This window comes from Lonchura striata, chromosome 2 (assembly GCF_050655825.1).
Source record: "Lonchura striata isolate lonStrDom1 chromosome 2, ASM5065582v1, whole genome shotgun sequence".
Lineage (NCBI taxonomy): Eukaryota > Metazoa > Chordata > Aves > Passeriformes > Estrildidae > Lonchura > Lonchura striata.
Genome location: NC_140704.1, coordinates 65,213,303 through 65,232,298, shown reverse-complemented (window position 1 = coordinate 65,232,298; position 18,996 = coordinate 65,213,303). Strand labels below are relative to the sequence as shown.

General features: G+C 37.8%; 1 protein-coding gene across 1 annotated transcript in view; it reads left to right on the top strand.

Annotated features, from left to right (window-relative positions):
* The window catches only part of LOC110472633 (uncharacterized), a 272,197-nt gene that overhangs the window by 184,354 nt on the left and 68,847 nt on the right, over window positions 1–18,996 (top strand). Inside the window, exon 15 of the mRNA XM_085571476.1 lies at window positions 2,083–2,222. Within this exon, the coding sequence (XP_085427602.1) occupies window positions 2,083–2,222 (140 nt within the window). The remainder of the gene's footprint in view (window positions 1–2,082; window positions 2,223–18,996) is intronic.

Below are 18,996 nucleotides of genomic sequence, written 5' to 3'. Positions count from 1 at the left end.
TAAAGAAGAAGACAAAAGTTCATGTAGCAGTTTATTCTCCTCAGCAGTCTCTTTTCTTTTTGTAAACAGATATATTATTTTGTTTTATTTTATTTTATTTATATTTTATTTTATTTTATTATTTTATTTTATTTTATTTTATTTTATTTTATTTTATTTTATTTTATTTTATTTTACATTTTGTTTATAATTATTTCAATAGCAAAAGGAATGAGAAAGGTCTTGGAGTCTGACCGTAACTTTTTGGGAAATACAGATTTCTCTGCTTTGCCCTCCCTACCCTCACATTCATCTATGCTAAAGAATTGCAAATGGTCTCCCTCTAAGTGTTATTTTGAGTGAAGGGCATTAGTAGCAATTCAGCTTTTGATGTAATGCGTGTGCAAACCACTGCATGTATTAAGATATTGAATATAGATATAAGATATAGAAATGGTAGCAATAAAAGAGAATGCTCACGGTCAGTGACTTATGAGAGAAGTAAAACATATTCTGTGGTTATAATTCCAGCCTCATGCAGATGACTGAGTTTCTGCTTTTTGTACCTCAGATGAGCAAACACGGTCTCAGAGAAATTAACTCATAATGCTCTTTAACACCTTTGGGATTTATGTTTTAAATAATGTCTTCACATCTACTTTGCACAGGAATAGTTTAATGGAGAAAATGTCAGTGCAAACAACAAACCAAAATAAAAAAAAAATTGTAGCTTTCATAATTAGTAAAGTGTAAAATGACGTGACTGCAACAATGCATCCATCTGCTTGCCCTCTCTAAATTTGTTCACTAAATGTTAGCAAACCCTTTGCAGAGTTTGGTATTGTGCCTGGGAATGTATTAATAGATATTGTCATGGAAGTCACCTGCAGATGTATCTGGTAAATTATGACCTCATTGTGTCTCCTGGTGGAAGTGGTTTTTGGCTCTTTGTCCAGGGGCAAACATCCAGGGAATCGGTAGTCAATTCAGAGAGGCAATGCCAGTGCTGAACCAGACCCTGTGCATGCAAAGGTGTTATTCCAGGGATGACCACAGATCAGAATCCTCTACATTGTAGCTCAAAGAGTAGTTTAAATGAGCATAAACTGGCACCAGCACTGAAAGATGCAGTACTATCCCTCCCCTTTGTGCTGGCAACTGGGGCAGGGTGGCCTGGATCAGATTGGGTCCAGCTGAGAGCTAACCCAGTTATAAAAAAAAAGAAAAAGAAAGAAGCCAAACAGTATTAACTCAATTCCCAGATCAGTTCCCTCCATATGGCTTACTGAGGACATGTCCAGATTTTTGCACTGGCAGAGTGTGGTGTGCAACACTGGAAAACGCAATTTGAGTGGAGGAAGAGTGGCTGACTGCTGATGTCACCATGAGCTTGCACCTTCTTGAGAGGGTTTGTCACATAGGGAACAGCAGCATAAATCAGTTTACGGAAACGTATTCTGTGTGCAGCTCCAGGCCCCACGACTTTAGAAGGTGGAAAAGGTCCTTGGTTTTGTCCAGAGGAAGGGAAAATAGGGGGCTGAAAGGCATGTTCTGTTAGGTATGGTGGAGGATTTGTCTTGCTTGGAGAAAAGCAGGCTCAGGGGAACCTTGTTCTCTTCAGCTTCCTGGGGAGGGAAAGTGAAAAGGGAGGTGCCGAGATCTTGCTTTTATCCAGTGATAGGACATGTGTGAAGGTTTCAAAGATGTACCAGGGAAGGCTCAAACTGGACAGCAGGAAGCAATTCTTTGCTTAGAGGGTGGTCAAAAGCCTGGGACAGGCTTCCTAGAGAGGTGGTTGATGTCCCCAGCCTGTCAGTGTTTAAGAGGTATTTGGACAGTGTCCTTAACAGCTTTAACTTTTGGCCAGCCCTGAACTGGACCACAGATTCTTGTTGTAGGCCCCTTTCAATTGAAATAGGTTAGTCTATTCAAGGTGTTTTGAATACATACTCAAAGCAGCTTTGCCACTGCTGTTTCCCATGTTTGTTAGAAAGTGAAAACAGAGCTCGAATTCAAAGCAGATAAAGTTGCACCTCTTACTTTGCTAGCTGTAGCCAGCTAATTACCTTAGTATTCTAATTTGTTTCTCATTTTCATTTAAAGGTCAGCTGGAATAACCCACCTCACCAATGTTGTGGAGAAAAATCAGGCCCCAAGAACAATGCAAGCCAAGAAGAAGGGAAAACATCTGCAGAGAGCAATTTATTTTTGGAAGACTTGGAGAAATATACCTTTTCTGTGTGGTAAGTGATCTCAGCATCAAACAGTTTCACAAACCAAAAGTTTGCCTTGCTTGTATTACAGAGGCATCTACCTTTAGATGAAAGTTATTGGGCTAAAACCTCCCCACCCCCCCCAAAAAAAAACAAAACCCATGGGATTTTCTTGGACTTCTTAGTATTATTTATTATTGAAGTTGCATTAAAGAAATTGGAAGCAATTTTGTATGAGAATATAATTTTGACATTGCTGCATTGTTTTGAGGAGCTGTGTCAGGGGAATAAAGGCAGAAAGATTTCCAGCATAATCTTTTCAGCATTTTAGGAGCAATACAATGCCTTTTTTGGATATTACTTTAAATATTATTACTGTTCTCCATTATAAAATACACATATGGGGAATTACTTCAAATGAATAGATAAATTAAAGTGAAATTAAAAAGGCTACATCAAAATGAAATCTTTTCATTTACTTATAATTATATTTCCTGGAATTTCATCTTCTAGGTAATTGCAAAAGTTGGACAGTTATTTGTAATTAGTAAAAAACAATGAAGACCCAATCCTTTACTAAATGAAATGATCTGATAATCTTTCATATAGCTCCCTACTGTGCTTTGAATATTCAAAATCCATCTATAATGTACATTTCTGGAGCCCATGATCTTCTCCAAATCAGCCCCTAGAGTTTCAAATTAAGCATCCAGAAAACAAACATCAGAATAGGGTCTGTCTGTGAAAATTTATTTTAAATCACTTCCCTATTAAAACACAAGACAGAATTATCTCACTGGCAAGCCAAGCAGCCCTCACCATCTCTAGAGCTGTCTATGCCCTGCTCTCATTTGCCTTGGTGCCTTTAACATTGGCAGGAAGTCAGGTAAAGACCTTACAGACACAAAGTGCATTTTCACTCTGGTAATCTGAACTCAGCCCTAGAGGTGATTAACCCTGACTACTGCAGAAGGCATAAATCAGGCAGGAGAATAACACACGTTCATATAATTAGGCTTTCATAATTCTGCTGGATTAATTATGGTTATTTTGGACAATTAAGGACTCCCTCATCTTGGCCATAATATAAGAATAGATTTTAGAGTAGCAGTACTCATCCAAATACCCTTGCCAGCTCCCACTGTTTCATTTTACCTACCTCAATTTTCAAATTAAATTAACCAAATTATCATCAATTATCTATCTCAAGGTGCTTGCTTTATGCAGTGGTGAACTTCACTTTCTCTCTTCTGTGTCTTTCACAGTTACAGTGATAGAATTAATATTTAATTGTATATGTCCTATCCCTACAAGCGCTCAAGGCCAGGTTGGATGGAACCCTGGACCTCCTGATCTGGTGGAAGGTGTCTCAACCCATGGCAGAAGGTTTGGAACTAGATGGCTTTTAGGGCCCCTCTTAACCCAAACCATTCTGTGGTTCTTCTACCTTTAAAGTCAGCAGCATTGATCCTTTATTTTTTTCCTAGTTGTTCTGCTTAAAAGTGTTGGGAAAGGAGCTCAACTCCACCCTTATCAACCTGGCCTCAGGTTTTGAACTCCATGGCCTTTGAAATTGCACAAGGTGTCTGGAGAAGCAGAGGAGAGAGGTACTTGTCTCTGTTGGCATGCACCTCACCTTCTGATTTGGGAATAAGAGAAAACAACTATCCTTTCTTCCATTTCATTTTCTATTTCTTTTCTTTCTCCCTTCTTAGGGAGCCCAGCTGTCTCCTGAGCCCCTGCAGGGACACTGACTATGCCAGGATTCCCTAGGCAGGCAGTTATATCTGGGCATAGGAAGTTACAGGGCATGAACCAGGTCTTCCTGGTACAAAACAAAAGCAACAAGGCATGTGCCAGGGTGCTGCCTGTCCCAGCTGAGCCCAGTATTTTGTTATTTCAATATGTCGTTCTATCTACTGTATCCATATACAGTAAATAGAATGAATAATAGAATTAAATAAGGACCAGTACTTTTTATTTATGTATTTGTTATGTTCAAGTCCTATGATGTTAGAACCAAACAGCATTTAGAGGGAATCTCTTTGCTTTCTTCTTCACTTGTGGTCATCATATTTATCAGAAATAAAAAAAATAGGAAAATGAAATCACTCCACTCTTGGTCAAGTAATATAGGTATTACACATTGCATGCCATGTTAAGAATGTACAATAATATATATAGTAATGTATTAATAATCTATTTTTTAAATATATAGTTAATTCAGGTAATTTACTCAGGAATCTGACACCTTGTGAGTTGTTAATTCCATTTGTTACTGTACCAATTTGATGTTTCCATTGTTACTCATTTCTATCTGTCTACGTCTTTCCTTCTCTCCTACTTTCTCCATCAAAGGGTATCAACTCCTCTTTGTCTGTTTCCAGACCTTCCTCTCTACTACAATTGCTACCTTTTAAAAAATGCAATGCAAGATAATTAACTACTAAAAAAAATTTTAATAGCACTGTAGATCTGGGGGCAGCTTAGATCTCCATAAACTTTAGAGTTTTAGATGCTCCAAGATGCAATCTGAGCAATTTCCTTGATCTTTTATTGCAGCTGGTAAATCATTTATTGGGCTAGGTTATTTTACAAAATCCTCTTTAAAAACAAAATCCCATAAAATGTATTTATCATAAAGTACTGTATGACCAACAGTCTTCAAAGCTGTACATACCCTGTATTAATTAAAAGCTAGTGTTGTACTGTGACAAGTTAAAAGTATCCACTGTCTCAGTCTCTCTCTTCCCCCCACCCCCCTGCCTCTCCCAATGATTTTTTTCTCTCTTCTTTTCCTTCTCTCATATACTCTTATCTTTTAAGACTTGCCAAAGGGGAGATTGGTGAGTACGAACAAGATATTCTTTTGTGATCACAAATATTTTTCTGATAATTGTGATTTTTTTTCTTCCATTGCTAGAGCATGCATGTCCTTTTCCATTCATATTAATTTGACAGTGGTGTCTCACATCCGTAGGCCATAGTCAAACCTCCTTACAGTGGGCATTATACACATATATAATAAAAAGATCATTTTGGCTGCAGAAGCCCACAGGCTTCAGCTTGGATCTCACAGCCTACACGAGTGCCTTTCTCACGTACAGTCTTGCTCAGAGCAGCAGCCTATTGCTTGGGTCCAGTGAGTTGAAAGTGAGGGGGATGAGTCCAAAAGATGAGGTGAGGGCACAGAGGTTAAGATAACAGGCAAATGTGGTTGCATATTGCAGGGCCATCCGTGCTGCTGAGGTGGTCAGCTGCAGTCACAGCCAGATGCTCACTAAGTGTTTTGCTGGCCCTCCTGGAAAGCTCACCCCAGGACCTTGCCTTGCACCACAGCATGGCTGAACCTCCTTTCTCTGAGTTTTGTGTTCTCTGAGTTAAAAGCCTGTGGAATATGCAGCAGAACATCAATATCATTTGTGACTATTTTCTGAATAATACAGGTGAGATCTGTAACCTTATGAGAAAAGGAGGAAAGCTCGGAGGAATTTTGACCTTTCAGCCCAAAACCTGCTCTCAGAAGTTTTCTAGCTCTCTTCTTCTGTTCCCTGAAATGAGCAAGATTTGAGGAAAAAAATGATCTTCATGACTGTCACTATAAAGTCAGATTTCCTGAACGTGTATAAAAAACACAGATGTGAGAAATAATTTCAATGCTTCAGTGATTTAACATTGCTTTTTATGTATAATTCTAGAGGAGATGTGAAAAAGACCCCAGATTTCAGAAACCTTCATTTGTCTTAATACAAAAAAAAAAAAAAAGATAATGACATATACACTTTCTGTAACTTTGGGAATCTTCAGGCTTGAGTTTAAATATAAAATACTAGCAGTTTCAATTGCCAACAACTTATCATCAAACACAGCTCTCAAGGGTTAAAACTACACACTAATATAAAAAGTAACGATCATCCTTTGTCTCCATGCAATTAGCTTTTTAACAATGTGCCTGTAGCTCCTACCCAGGCTAAATGCTGCTTTGAAATATTTTCTCCTAACTCCAAATGTGTTAAACTGACTCTGGCCAGCTTCTATAAAACCAATTAATGTAGGGCACTGCCTTTTGTGGAGGAGCACCCAGTGTCCCACACAGCAGTGCCACGTGCTGCCCATGGTGGCTCTGTTGCAGGCTGGTCAGTGCAGCACCAGTGCAGGACCAGACAACATCTTGAAGCAGGAGACAAGTTGGTAAATCCTACCTAGAGTCATATTCCTGCAATTCTGGAATCCAGGGTGTTGGCCCAGGCTTTGGTTCTCACTTGCACCCATCAGGAGCAGATGCAGCCCTTGTTCAAGAGAGGTAGCAAGGGGATGGTGAGGACAAAATAGGCTCTTGGCAGTGTGTCACAGTCTGGGTAGGGTGAACAAGATTGAAGACCCCTTTACAACCCTGCCACTTCACCTGTAGACTTTTTGATTTTTATTTCTTTTTTTTTCCAAATTGAGGAGGACACTGAGGGCCAGGAAGAGTTAACTGTAAAGAGCACAATACAGTAAACTTGTTTTTTATATAAAGACAATAAACTTTCCCTTTATAATACACATGTGATTTGACATTGAAATAAATGCAGATGCTTCTTTGTTTGGTGTATTCCCTGTTGTGCTTTCTAAAACACCTTCACATATGGTTTGCCTCATTCCTGTGAAACTGCTTGTTGTTTATGTCATACAAACAGAACAGATTGAATTTATACCAAGTTAGGAGGGTGATGAATCCTAGGTTAGAGGAAAATCCTTTCCTAATTGTTTTGAATTTGTTCAAAATTAGTGTTGCCTGTTAAAAATTGCCCTGGATTGTCCCTTGAGCTTTTCTAAAGATTCCATTAAAATCAGAAAAAAAAAAAAAAGAAAAAAGATAATTTTGTGGCTGCCTATAAATGCAACCTTTTATTCAAATATGTAACATTTACCTAAAATCAAAGGTCAAATTTTACCAGTTTTTTATAGATGTCCTAGTAGGATCTGTTTCATGTGCTATGTATAAAATACTGCCATTAAGAGCGGACATTCAATTTCCTTTGTAAAAAGCAGAATAACCCTTTATTGCTTGCTTTAAAAGTGCTAATCTTTTAAAAAAATTGTCAGTAACTTCTAATAGTCCACCTAAACCCTGTTTCAATGTTTCTAATTCCATTTTGAAATGTAATTAAAGGCAGGCCGGGCTTGAGCTCTTAGGAGAAATCAGAAGTCCCACTGTTTTCTTTGAATGCTTTCAAATCTTTCACACATTATTCTCAAAACGTCTTAAGCTTTAGTTGTGTGAGCACAACTCCCTGATTCTGAAGTCTTTGTGGGACTTTTTTTTGCAGGCAAGTCTCAGCAGGACAAAAGTCATGTTTTTATTTTGGTTTGGATTTTTTAACATATTCAGGTATTAGATGGTGTTTACTTCAGTGCATGTTATCAAATCTTTGAGGATTGAATTTTTACAGAAGACCAGTACATATTTTTGTGGAGTTTTTGCTTTATTTTTAGTCTCATGGGAGATTTTTCTGCTACAGGAAAAGTTTACTTTATGGAAAATTATTCTATGAACAAATCATTAAATATGGCAATGGTATCTTTCCTGTGCACTATAATAATTCTGAAACTGTCAGTTTCCTTTTTTATTATATAATTTAATTCATATTTGGGCAAATTCCAATGAACTGCACATATTCAGAGCTTTTATTTCTTTTCTCTCTTGTGCAATGAAAGAATTATTTCCCTGTTCTAGTGTGCTGTGGTAAAATTTTAATAGTGAAAATTGAATGAGAAATAAACCATTTGGAAAAAAAATTGAATTCAAAAATAAATATAATTTCAAAATTAATCTAAACTTCTGGGAAAAAATAGGAAACAAACTTTTAAGGACTAAAAATACATGAAACATGTAGAGACGCATGAAAAGACATGAGTCTCTCTACAGAGAACAGTTTTCTCTGGGAGTCTTTTGCAGAGCTCTCTAATATGTATGCATACTCTTAATTTTGCCAGGATTGGATATTGTTATGGTGATGGGAAACATGTACTATTTCAGTTAACTATGGGCCTCAGTGCAATTATATTTGATGATAATTTTATTTATTTATTCAGGGTGATGGAAAGAGTTGGCAGCCAATGCTGTTTCTCCTGCAGGTTCCAGAGCTACAGAACTCCATCAGCTGAGACCTGGTCTCTAGCAGTAGAGAAGAGAAATTAGTGATACAAGGAATTAGGTGAGAGTGTCAGCTGAGAGTTGTTTGTGACTGATCAGTCACAATTACTAGGGAGATGTTTGTCTGGTTTGTTGGGTTTGTTGGTGTTAATTTTTTTTATTTTCTATTTGCTTTAATGGTCTTGAGCAGAAATGAATAGTGAGCTTAGTCATGGAGCAACCTCAATACAGGCCCAAAGATTTCCTAGAGATCTTGTCAAGGGAATTGTGTGGCTGACATCCGATTATGAATAATGGAGCTGAAACAGCAGGGAAAATGCTCCCCAGTGCTGGAGCAGTTCACAGTTTGACCTACCCCTTTCCAGGATAGTGTGTTTATAATTCCTCACCAAAATGCTATTTCTGTTCTCTTCCTCCATCTTAGAGAATTCCTATCTGATGAAAGTGAAAGAATGTGGCTCAAATTTGGTAATAGTTGGGGGAAAACTGGGTATGACTACCATGCAGCTCTTTGACAATAAATTACTAATTTCTCTTCTTAAATACGGGAAATATTGAGTCTCTGGTTACCAAGCAATGTGAACTCACAAAGTTCTTGGAGTATTTTCTGTGAGTGCAGTCAAAATATCTTCAAGACAGCACTGCCAGCTTTTCTCCCTCACAGGCATTTCACACAATTCAGCTTGGATTCCTGCTCAGCACAAAAGCACTTTCTGACTTAGCTGAATTGCCCTTTGGTTTGTTCAGACTCATAGGAGAGTAGAAGACCTGGGAAACTGGCTGTGAAATGCAGAGTTGAGAGAGATGTGGTTGTTGTTTGTCATTTAATAAACATTCTGTTTTCATGAGCTTGAAAAGATGACATTACTGATGACTACTGGAGAAAAGTGAAGCTATATGTGTGCCATACATGGTCATCTCTAATGAATAGAATGAATAAAAATAATAAGTGCATTACATAGCTAACTGTCACATCTTCAGGGCACTACAGTAAATAAGTGGGAGTTATGCATGTGCATTAGTAGCAAAATGGGTACCACACTTTGGATCCTATTGAGTACAGTGTGGAGAGAAAAATATGATAGATTGCTGCTTTTTATCTGTCACTGCTGTGGCACAGAAGCATAGACCATATGTATGTAAAATGACTTTGTTATTTCAGTAAATTCTCTAACTCTTTCTGTTGTAGCCTGTAGCAAAATGAATAAGTAGCTGAAGATCCTGGTGGGATAGTTCTGATTTTATCAGAATAAAATACCTCTGCAGAGGCATAATTATTATTAAATATACAGTGATGTGTGACAAAACAACCAGAGAAGTTAGCAGGGTCTCTGCTTTCACAAGTTTTCGGTACAAACTGAGATGCTTCACAAATGGTGGGAACAAGGAGCTGTGATGGTGAAGCTGAAAAGAGCAGGAAAGTTTGGGCAGATATGAGCCTTGTTAAGTGTGACTCGTTTCTCTTTCAGAGGTGATGATAAAACTGTGGATGACAGTCAAAATTCTCCTCCTCAATCACCTAGTGGAACCAATATTTCTTGCCTTCTATTTTGTCCTTCTTTAGGTAGAATACAGTCTCTCCTTCTCTGGTAAAGTCAGATTTGGGCAGGAGAGAACAGGGAGGACCTGCTATTTGCATGGCCTCGGATCTGAACACTCAAACCAAACTGCCAGGTTTGGGAGTCTGGTTGCAAAAATGCAGTCTGTCTGCCCTTTGATTTAAGAGGAAGTCCAGCCAGTGAGGAATTTACAGTTGTCATGCTTAATTCTTTTGATGGCGTGATTCACTGTCTTGAACTTACTTTTTAAACAACTCGGTAACCCTCCAGTGTACTTTGTCTTAGTAAGATTTTCAGCCTGGTGTCTAAATCTATCCCAATTTTTGGTTTAGGTATCTGCTGAAAGCTAATGACTGAAAACATGCCAGACTGTTTTGTGGAATTAACAGTGGTGAAACTCCTGGTTCAGCTATTCTTTCTTGCAGATATACTGAATGCTATGTCTTTCTCACAATGTGAAGAGATACTCTTTCTGGATGTTAATTCTTCAGTCTAAGCCACTGCAGGGGAGAGAGGGATGGAAAAAAAAAAAAATCCCATTCCTTCATCAGTCCCATTACTCAGAAATAGAGGGCAAGCTATTTTACAGAGCTTTTAACTAACTACTAATGTAATTTGTTCTGCATTGTTTGCCCATTAATCCAAAAATTACTTTTCCCTTTGAAGCTTGCTTTATGTAGAGGAAACAATGCTACCTTTAACCATTGTGTACATCATTATATGCAGGATAACTGTTTTTATTTGCCTTGCATTTTTGTTACATGTAGTATATATGTAGTACATGGGCCTTTGAGCATCTTTGGTTGCTTGGTAAGTATTTCAAAGTTGGAATAATTTCCATTTCAAAACATTGTATCATGACCCTCATCTTCTAAAAGACACTTGCATATATGTTCATACCACAATTTATCCTTAGATGTGCCAGGAGTTTTCAGGAACGAAAGGATTCTCTTGTCTCTTAGAATATGCCTTTCTTTCTCTGGCTTAAAGTATGTACATCAGATATAGAGTTTGGCCTACAAAATATTAGAGGATGAAAGATATGTATTCAGTCTGGTTTATTACACATTTCACTATCCTGCACAGTGCATGTGGAGAAATACTTTCCTATCTGCACACGCCTTATATACATAAACATATAAAAACTCTTTATAGTTTTCCTTGAGATAGTTACAAGAACCAGCATCTCCACGGTGGGAATGTCTTTCTTTTGCCTTAACTTGGAGGAAAAAACCCTGATATGATAAATGAAAGGTTTAAAACCCATAATGCCTATATTTTTTTCCTGAAGGTTAACACTGAATAAATACTAGATTTCCAGATTTAAGGTCCTGAAACAAAATAAATAACTGATCCTGGAAATCAAATGGTCTTCTAGTGGCTTTAGATGGAAATATATTTTCTCGGTATTTTTAATCAGGCCCTGAGACTGATATTATGATCATAGCAGGACTGTCCAAACAGTGGCCCAAGGAATGAATCCACTCAGCATCTCAGTACCTTCCAGCAATTCCTTTTGATTGTGTATCCCCAAAAGCTTAATGCCAGCTGTGTGGCAGTCACAGAGATGTGACTGCAGTGTGGAGTCATGGGAGATTAAAAAGCCTACTCTAGTTCATTTGTAAATTGGCTATTATTTTTAGTTAGTTCCCCAGGTGAATGCATCCATGCTATGCTAATCAGTCTGAATTAATTCTAGGAGACAGTTTCCAAAGCAGTGTACAGCAGGCTGGTGTCCCAGTGGTAGGTTCTCTCCTGTGTATTAGCGTGGAAACGTGTTACATTAAAAGCTCTGTTTATTAGACAATCCTGTTTCTCTAAAGCACTGAGTCTGTTTAACCTACTGAGCTAGTTATTTACCTAAAGATTTCCAGACTTGCATTTTTCTAATAAAAATTAACACTGAGAGAAAAGATGGGTGGGTGGCAAATTCAATGAGATATGATTTAGATAATGTGAGAAATTCTGAAATCAAGTGACAGGAGAAGTAATATTTGAAATCTGGCCCACAGAAAACTGAGACCATGTGGAATCTTCCCATTTGCTTTCACTGGGCTTTGGATCAGCCCTGGAGATACTAACAATATTTCAAGGGTTTATGATCATTGCTAACTTTGGAAACAGTGCCAGGCTTCAAGAATAGGGACTGCATTCCACATGCAGCAGGAATAGCTTTTTCCCTACTTTGAGTAATGTTACAGGAACAATAAAAATTCTTGCTGCTGGGAATGCCAAGCTCTGTGGGACTTGAACAGGACCTGACATTTATACAGTTCATCACTACTGTAGATCAAGGAATGCTACTTTTAGAAAAGAATGCATATTCATTCTTTTTTGTTAACCTTTGCTTCAGTGCATTCATGACATGATTGTATGGGTATGTAGCTGTGTTTTAACAGTTTTTTAATTTCAGTTGTTGCTTGAAGCACTACTCTGGAAATTAGACACTTTTAGTAGTTCAATTATTGTTGATTTATTCATCCCTCTTGTAGATACAGTGAATGTAGTTACTATAGTAAGGTTATCTAGTTCTGAATGCCAAATGCCAAGTTTCAGAGCTTACATCTTGGCAACTGCAAGACTTATTGGCTTGGAATTTGTCATGCCAGCACTACTGCCTTGTAGCATTTATTTCACAGATTTTCATTAAATGGGGGAAGACAAGAGAGAATAGTGCTACTAGTGACATCATGCATCAAATTGTTTACTAACATTACAAGGAAATCAGCTCAAAATAACATGACTCCAGGCTTCATTCTGCCATTTTACTAGACTTCATTGGAAGAATAGCAATGATACACTGAATGTAAAACACGTAAAAGTGCTAACTGGGAAAAATGTGTTTTGTTGGTTTTTTTTTTTTTTTTTTTTTTTTTTTTTTTTTTTTAATATTATCCACTTGTAAAAAATCAGAAAGTGTAGAATAGTAAAATAAACTAAAAATACTGTACAATGCTCGGAACTTTCATTAACTTAGTTACAGTTTCTCTCTTGGGGGCAATAAGTCAGCAAATACTTGCTTAAGTTCCACCACCCTTAGCATCTGCTCTGAGTATGTTGCTAGACAGCAAATGCTGCAGTAACACAGAGGGGCAGATCCTCAGCTGAGGTAAGCTGTTGAAGTGCCATTTCCAGTGAAGTGATAACAATTTGCTTTGACTGAAGCATAAACTTTTGTGCTAACCTGATGTAATGGTTTCCATCACCCTGTAGACTGCATGTGAAATATAATGTGCCTAATGGCATGTAAATTAGCTAGCATCAGAGGCATCTGTCATATTTTAATCTTTCCCAGTCATTTGTAAAGTCCTCTTCCACTTAGTCTCCCTCCATTTTCAGTAGCATCTCTTCTGCTGATGTTACCCTACTACCACAGATATCAGCTCTCATCTCCCCTTGCCACTATTTCCAGCTTTAACCCGTGACTTTTACTTAGAGATAAGTCCTCAGTATATCTGTGAAGTTTTTCTTCTAATCCCATCCTCCTCAAAAAGGCAGGTACAAATCATTAACAGCTAGTTCTGCTTGGAGTGGTGATAACCTGAATCTGCTGAGACAAACATGCTGCTGCACAAAAACACAGCCCCATACACAGCTTTCAGCTTAGGTTTCTGTTTAATCCTCCACTGTGCAGTTTCAGTGCTATGGAACAAGCTCTCTGAAGCATGATTTGACAATTTTATTAGTTTGACCAGTGCCTTAGATACAGAATAACAAAACAAGGAATTTGGATTCACCATTCAGCTGAAGGTCAGTGTAATTGCATGGATCTGGGTCTAATAGTTCAGTCAAAATCTGCAGCAAGTGTCTGATTATGGCTGATATAGCCTAATGGACTGATCCATAATCAGCTGGTAAATAACATTATCTTCCATAGCTGTTATTTCTCTTTCACTGGCTGCCATCAACTAAAGATTCTGTCTTTGTTTAGGATTAAAATGAAAAAAATCACAGACCTTTTTCTTAATCCTTAACTCAAAGCTCTTCCCAAAATGACCAAATCAAAACTTTCAACTGGAAAAAGGACTGTAAACTTTACTTCCACTGTGATTTTTTTCCTAGAGGTTGAGGACAGTATTTTGCACTCTTAACGAAGATTTTACACTGAAGTTTTCTTTATCTTTTATTCACCAAAATTTGAAGATTTCATCTTTAGAAAAATGACCCCTTTTTTTTTTAGGAAATTCAAAATCTAAATGATAAAAAATGGTGATATTCTTTTGATCCGTATTCGCATTTCTCATTGTCTTTGAATGTCTGACCCACTGATTTAATAACTCTCTCACCTTTACCTGGCTAATTTGTGTGTGTGAAATATTTTTGGTTTAATTGTTGTCCCCTTTCCCTTAGTGGTTAGTGGTTCACAGTTTTTCTCAGGCAGCTGGAAAACACATGCTGTTGCAGGATACTTTCTAATCCATGTTTGCCACTAACTGAATTATACATGGGTGGCATAGCACATATTCAGTCTTTCATCCTTATCAGTTGCTTCATCATTACTTTCAATCTTCAGTGAAAAATGTGACTAACATGTTGTGTGGTATAAATAGACACTGCAGTTTGAGATCATTTATGCATGGTTTGAATTTTGATGAAATTTTATACTGCCCTCTGGGCTAAACACTTAACCTAAGTGATTGTCCCAATAATTCTGTTGAATCAAACCTTTTCAGATGGAAGTTTTACCTTTCATTATCTTCTAAACTGTTTACTATAAAGCTTTCCAGGAGTGTTAGGAAGCAAATAAAAAAGGACACAGTTGCTGTTTATCAGTGATTCTGTGAATCATTATCTTGTCATTGTAAATGAATGGAAATAGGAAAATAAAATACTTCAACTCAAAAGACTTCTTTTAGGTGATCCCAGGTCATCCACAATATTTTTTTTCTTTTGCACCTACAAAATTAGAAGTTATATGAAATGTGAAAGCATAAGTATAGATTGATATAAGTATTTGTGTATAAATATATTAAGTAGTGGTTTTGGCACCACTCAGTGTGCCAATTTATGTGATTCTTTATTTTAATTTCTTTAGTTTCTAATTAGAAATTTCTAGTTGCCACAGTTTAATGATCTTTGCATATTTATTTATTTGCTATTAAAATGACTCAGCAATATTTCTGTATTTTTTACAGATGTTGCTCCAGCTCAGTATTTGGGACAAATTTTATTTCAATGACAAACATTCTCTCCATGTAGCTTTATTGATTTGGATGTTTTAAAGTCTGAAATTAATTTTTATAATCTGAAAGCAATCACTGAACACTGACACTTCAAACATTACAATAATGCAGAAAATCATCATTGTCTCAGTGAAGATGTTTCTATTTCCTGCAAGAACCAATTACAATAGAGTGCTCTTGTTTTATAAGCAGAAAAGGGTCTCCTTTGGTTTTAATCTGAGTATATTGAAGAGGTTTTCACTGTTTGTAAGCATCATGAGTTGCTGTTCAACCACTTCCTTCTTTCCCTTAGCCAGTCTTAGCAGTTCTAATTTGCTAATGAAATTTAGGCATTTCCCCACCCCCTAGAAAACAATATCCTTTTAAGAAAGCTGAAACACCCAGTCCAGAAGAATTAAGTGACTTAGTTCAGACAAGCTGTCACTTGGTTGCATGCCCAGTGTGACAGAGGCAGGTCCTGTGGCACCCTCTGTGGTCCCTATTTTCTAACCCCCTTGACCACGGAGGGACATCAGGGGGTCTCCTATCCTCCCCATCCTCCTGGATTTCTTTGGCAGAGCACTGAGTGCAGTTAGGATGGCTGGAGAGTGTAGGGGATGGCACTCAGCTCTGATCTCCGCCTGCTCCTTGGAATCCAGGGCTCCCGAGGCAGGCTCTGTGCATGTCCATGTCCAGGGTGGTCTGCCAGCCCTTGTGCTGCCCGCTGGTACATTGGACTCTGCTACACCCAAATGAGGTGATCGGGCAAGAATGCCTCACACAGCACATGGGCTTGTGCAAATGAGCAGCTCGTTACTGATTCTGATGAGAGGGACTGCTGCGGGGGTGTGGGGGGGGCGGGGGGGGGAAGTTCTATTTTTCCAGCACCAAAATCTGAACATTTTGGTGTTGAAAAAAATCCCCACAGAAAGGCAGTTTTCTGGCAAGCTCTACTAGTCAGAAGTCTCAGCTCCCCTTCACACAGAAGTCTCGATGGAAAATTTTATAGCTAGCCCTAGTGCAGAGTCTTTCAGAGGTGTTGAGCACCCACTGTGACCATTAATTTAAATAAGCCCATAATGTGGTTTACATTTAATAAAGTTGCAGCCTCCACATGAACCAGGTTTACTGAGTGTTGCCTTCTTTCCTGCTGGGTCTGAGTCTGCTGGTCTGGGTAGTGTAAGAGTGTTGAGCTCAGAGCATGCCTTCACCTCATGTGTTAATAAGGAATATCCAGGAAAAGACTATTGACTATGTGTTTTCATCTCCAATAGAGATGAATTTTATTCAGGGATAAGAATGCACACAAGAGAAGTGGCAAATAAATAGGTTTGTACTTGGAAGAGCCCTTTTGTTGCTTGCCTTACTACTGACATATCAGAATTGATAATTCTGATAAAAGCAATATATTGCTTTAGTACTTACACAGTGCTAGAAAGATAGCATACTATTAATTCTAAAATCTTCAGAAGTAGTGGTAGAATAAAAAGCATGAAGTGCTTATGAAGAAAATAAGCAGAATGAAAACAGATCAGATACTTTGACAGTGTAAATTAGCTTTCAAGTCTGCTGGCTTCAGCAGGGCAGTAATATCAGCTGAGAAACTGAAGTTTAGCTGCACTATTTGCAAGAAGAAGTATGCACTGTTTACAGAAAGGAAGTGTGAAAAGCAATGTATGTCTGATTTGTTCATATTTACAGTGAGAGAGACCAAGTAGCTGTAGCTTACAGGAAGCATTCCTTACCTTTGGCACTCTGAATTTAAATATTCTGGTGGTGGATGCTTTTGTAAGCAAGCTGGTCTCACAGGCTGACTGCTTATGCTTCCAATATTTTGTCATTCCACTTTGTTCCTAATGAATCTAACCGATTTATTGTTCAACTCTCTGTACTAAGCTCTTCTCTACAATTGAGTCTCAGCTTATTTGCAACTAAGGAGGAAAGAAAGATTTGTGGGAGAAATATTTCAAAAACCCACTGAAGGCAGCTGACCAGAGTTTTCAGTACTTCAATGTTAACTGATTAGACAATCCACAATCACCTTTTAGCTGTTCTATTTGTGTAGTAGAAACCTGGGTTTGCCTTTCAGTGGCAGACCGGGGTAATTTGCTCAGTGTAGAGCTCTCCTCTGTCTTTGCCAGGGATTTGCCAAGCATTTCCTTGTCCTCCCACACAGCTGGTGGTAGCCCTCTGTCCAAGCCAGAGCAGAGCACAGTCTGTCAGCATAAGGTCAGTCCCCAGATCCTTTGGATCACACACAATGGAAGATGTATTTTCAATTTGCACTTCTCACTATGAGTGTAATCTCTGTATGATCTGTCAGAACACTTGCCAGAACACTGCCAGAATGGGTGTCACACCAGTATTTTACAGTATTTTACCAGTATTTGTCTCAACCTACCCACTGAAATGAAGGAACCATATGACCCCATCAGAATCAAGAATGTGTGGTATTACTACTGTGGTTAAGAGGTTTTTTTGACAAAGCACTTTGCACTGGAAAACTGTGACATTCAAAAAAATGAAATTGTGGGAAAGGATAATTGAAACAAAATTTGGACACTCTTGAAATATTCCATCTTGATATTTAAAAAATAAGATCTGTTTGAAATGACTTTACCCCACCACATTTTAATGTATAAGATGGGTTAATTTCCTATTGAAAAGGTCAAAATAATTTTAAGCCAGTTTAAATTCTCAAAACAGGTCTTTTCACTAACTAAAATATTAATACATGAACTTTTTTGTTTTCACCATTTTCATCCCAATTTTAGATCAGTTGTCTTTTGAAAACCTTCACATGAAGGGCAAACTACTTCTCATACATCTCTATTCTGCAATTAAAAACTTCTAAGAGACCTTCATGTATTAGTTAAGGTGAGGTCTCATGCAGCATGAAGTAAGGTTTTCTTTGCCAGCATTGGCCATTACCTTGTGTAACTCCCACATCTCAGCAAAAAATTAATTAGATTTTGCATGAAAGAATAACAAATGGACAATAAGGATATTTCCCCAGTTTACTACTGGCTTGCCTTATTTTGGAAAATATTCTTGCTGTCTGTACCTCAGCATCCTTATTGTATTCTTGTTACAATGTATATCATGGAAAAATATAGATACAGACCTTCACACTCGTTCTGCATCATGTGGGTGGTTTCTACACACCTTTATTTGTGCTTTCAAACTCCCTCTCTGCCATTTCTGCCCATTCTCCTGTGTTTTCCCTTATTCTTGTTTCAGTTTCTGTCAAAACCAATAGTGTCCAGGAAAATAATAGCTATGGTATTCCCTGAATTTTTAGTGCTGATTGGTTGGATTATTCAAAAATTATCACATAATAGAAAGGCAGGCAGAGAAATGTTACCGAATTTGATATTTGTTTCTCACTCAGCTTCATAGAACCTGGCTTTTCCCAGATTCTTCCTTTTGGGCCTGGGTGAAAGCTGAAGACTTCCAACATTTGTTCGAGATGTCTGGATCTCTGAGAGCCCATGTGACAATTCCAGATGCATCCATTTGGCTGTACAGTCTTGCTCTACAGCACATGAGAAGGGGCTCCTCTGTGCCTGAGACATGCTAAATCTATTGTGTGAGGACTAATAGCCTTCAAATGTGCAAGAAATCTGTTACTCTCAGACTTTCTGCACACTTGTAGCTCTGGAGGACAGTACTTCTGAAGTACTTCCTTAACTCTTGGATTGAGTGTGTTTACGCTCTGAAGCACGTGCAAATCTGTTTCTTAAAAAAAAAGGCAAAGGATATGAATACCCTAAGCAGAATGGCCAAGATTATTTATTATAGAATGAAAATATCTTAATGATTTTTAATAATTTTTTAAACAAAATCATAAAGATCTGATATGCACTTTTGCAGTGATTTTCATTCTGCACAATGAGCGGCATTTTCCAGTATGGCTTTGTGTTAGGAAATTTATAGCTGTGATC